This window comes from Musa acuminata, chromosome BXJ3-8, assembly GCF_036884655.1.
Source record: "Musa acuminata AAA Group cultivar baxijiao chromosome BXJ3-8, Cavendish_Baxijiao_AAA, whole genome shotgun sequence".
NCBI lineage: Eukaryota > Viridiplantae > Streptophyta > Magnoliopsida > Zingiberales > Musaceae > Musa > Musa acuminata.
In genome coordinates, this window is record NC_088356.1 from 18,677,501 (window position 1) to 18,678,923 (window position 1,423).

General features: G+C 56.2%; 1 protein-coding gene across 1 annotated transcript in view; it reads right to left on the reverse strand.

Moving 5' to 3' along the window:
- The window catches only part of LOC135644559 (uncharacterized), a 1,113-nt gene extending 151 nt beyond the window's left edge, over positions 1-962 (reverse strand). Inside the window, exon 1 of the mRNA XM_065162242.1 lies at positions 1-962. This exon is cut by the window's left edge and continues 151 nt beyond it. Coding sequence (XP_065018314.1) covers positions 1-735 — 735 coding nt within the window. The 5' untranslated portion in view covers positions 736-962.
- Between the last annotated feature and the right edge of the window lie 461 nt (positions 963-1,423).

Genomic DNA, 1,423 nt, shown 5'->3' on the forward strand with positions numbered 1-1,423 from the left:
GGTAGTGAATAATCCAAGCAGTTCTTGTCGGTACGGTAAAAACGACCGCCGCGGTGCCGTCACTGCCTGGCCGTTCCCAACCTTCTTCCCGTAGTGCGTCCGGTTTGCAGTGACCGTATCCACCGCTGCCCGCGGCTTCCCGCCCTTCGCGGCCGCCGTCCTAAGCCTCGGGCTCTTTCCCCTCGCCAATGGTTGCTGCGGCGTAGGAGGCGCATCGAGAAACAGGAACTTGTCCTTGCCGTCACTGTGGCTCCGCCCGGAGAGCAGGTCCCGCAACCTCCACCGTCGCTCCGTCCCGGTGGAGGCGCTCTTCCTGCACCGGTCCGGCGACTGCGGTGCCGACCTCGGTATCCACGGGCAGTGATCCCGCGCCGCGGACGACTCCAGGTCCTCCGCCTCCAACGACGACGACGACGATATCGATCCCCATCGAGAGCTCGGCTCCTCGATGAGAAGCTTTCTGATGGGGATCCCTTGCGGATCCGGCCCTGCCGCTTCGTGGTTTTCCTTCGAGAGGGAAGTGGAGAGGAGGAGGCCGCGGCCAAAGTGGGGGTATATTGGGAGGATGTGGCCATCGGAGAAGATATCGTCGGCAGTGACTGAGGGCGTTCCGTCGGGGTCGCCTACCGCGAAGGAGAACTCGGAATCATTGTCGTCGTCGAATTGAGGTCCAGGCGGTTGTCGGTGAAGGGAGTCGCGATGAACGGCGGAGCGGGGCGAAGCGAGTTCCGTCATGGTAATTGGGTCTCTCTCTCTTACTCCTGTCAAACACCGCTACTTGGGAATTAATGGATTGACTATCGAGGAGGAAGGGACTGATTTATGATATAGTCGCATATGGGACAGGTAAGGAACGCCGTGGATATAGCTTGTGCCGCACGCGATTTTTCTTTTGCTATCTAGAAGGTCGTAAGGCCGAGGGAGGTGGCGCATTAAGGCAACCGGCGCGAACGTAGACGACGATGACCGACGACGCAAAACCAAATTGGCAATCATCAAGGGACCCATGCACCAACGTAGCTCCACGGACTCGGGCGGTGGCTTCTGTTGGTTTTGACTTCAAGAGCTCTTGTTGTGAAGGGCTTCAGCGACGACGGATGGCGTCTGTGGCTCTCTCTCCCCCTTCCAGGAAAGCGACGAGGATATAAATGAACCTGCCGCGGACGTGTGTATGTATTGATGGTGTTGCCAAGAAAAGGTCAATGGAACTACTCTGGATGGATCCCTTGGGAATCAAGAAAATGTTGAATGCCCACCATGAAATAAAGCTAAAAGTGGACTACTTCAAATGTCAAACTCTCGAAGCCTGTGACAATCTCTCCGAAATTTCAATCTTAGCAACTTGCTTGTGCACTACTTTTCTCGTTGTTGACTACGTACAGCCTTTGACGATGAGCAGAACAGCGACCGTATGATTCCTACT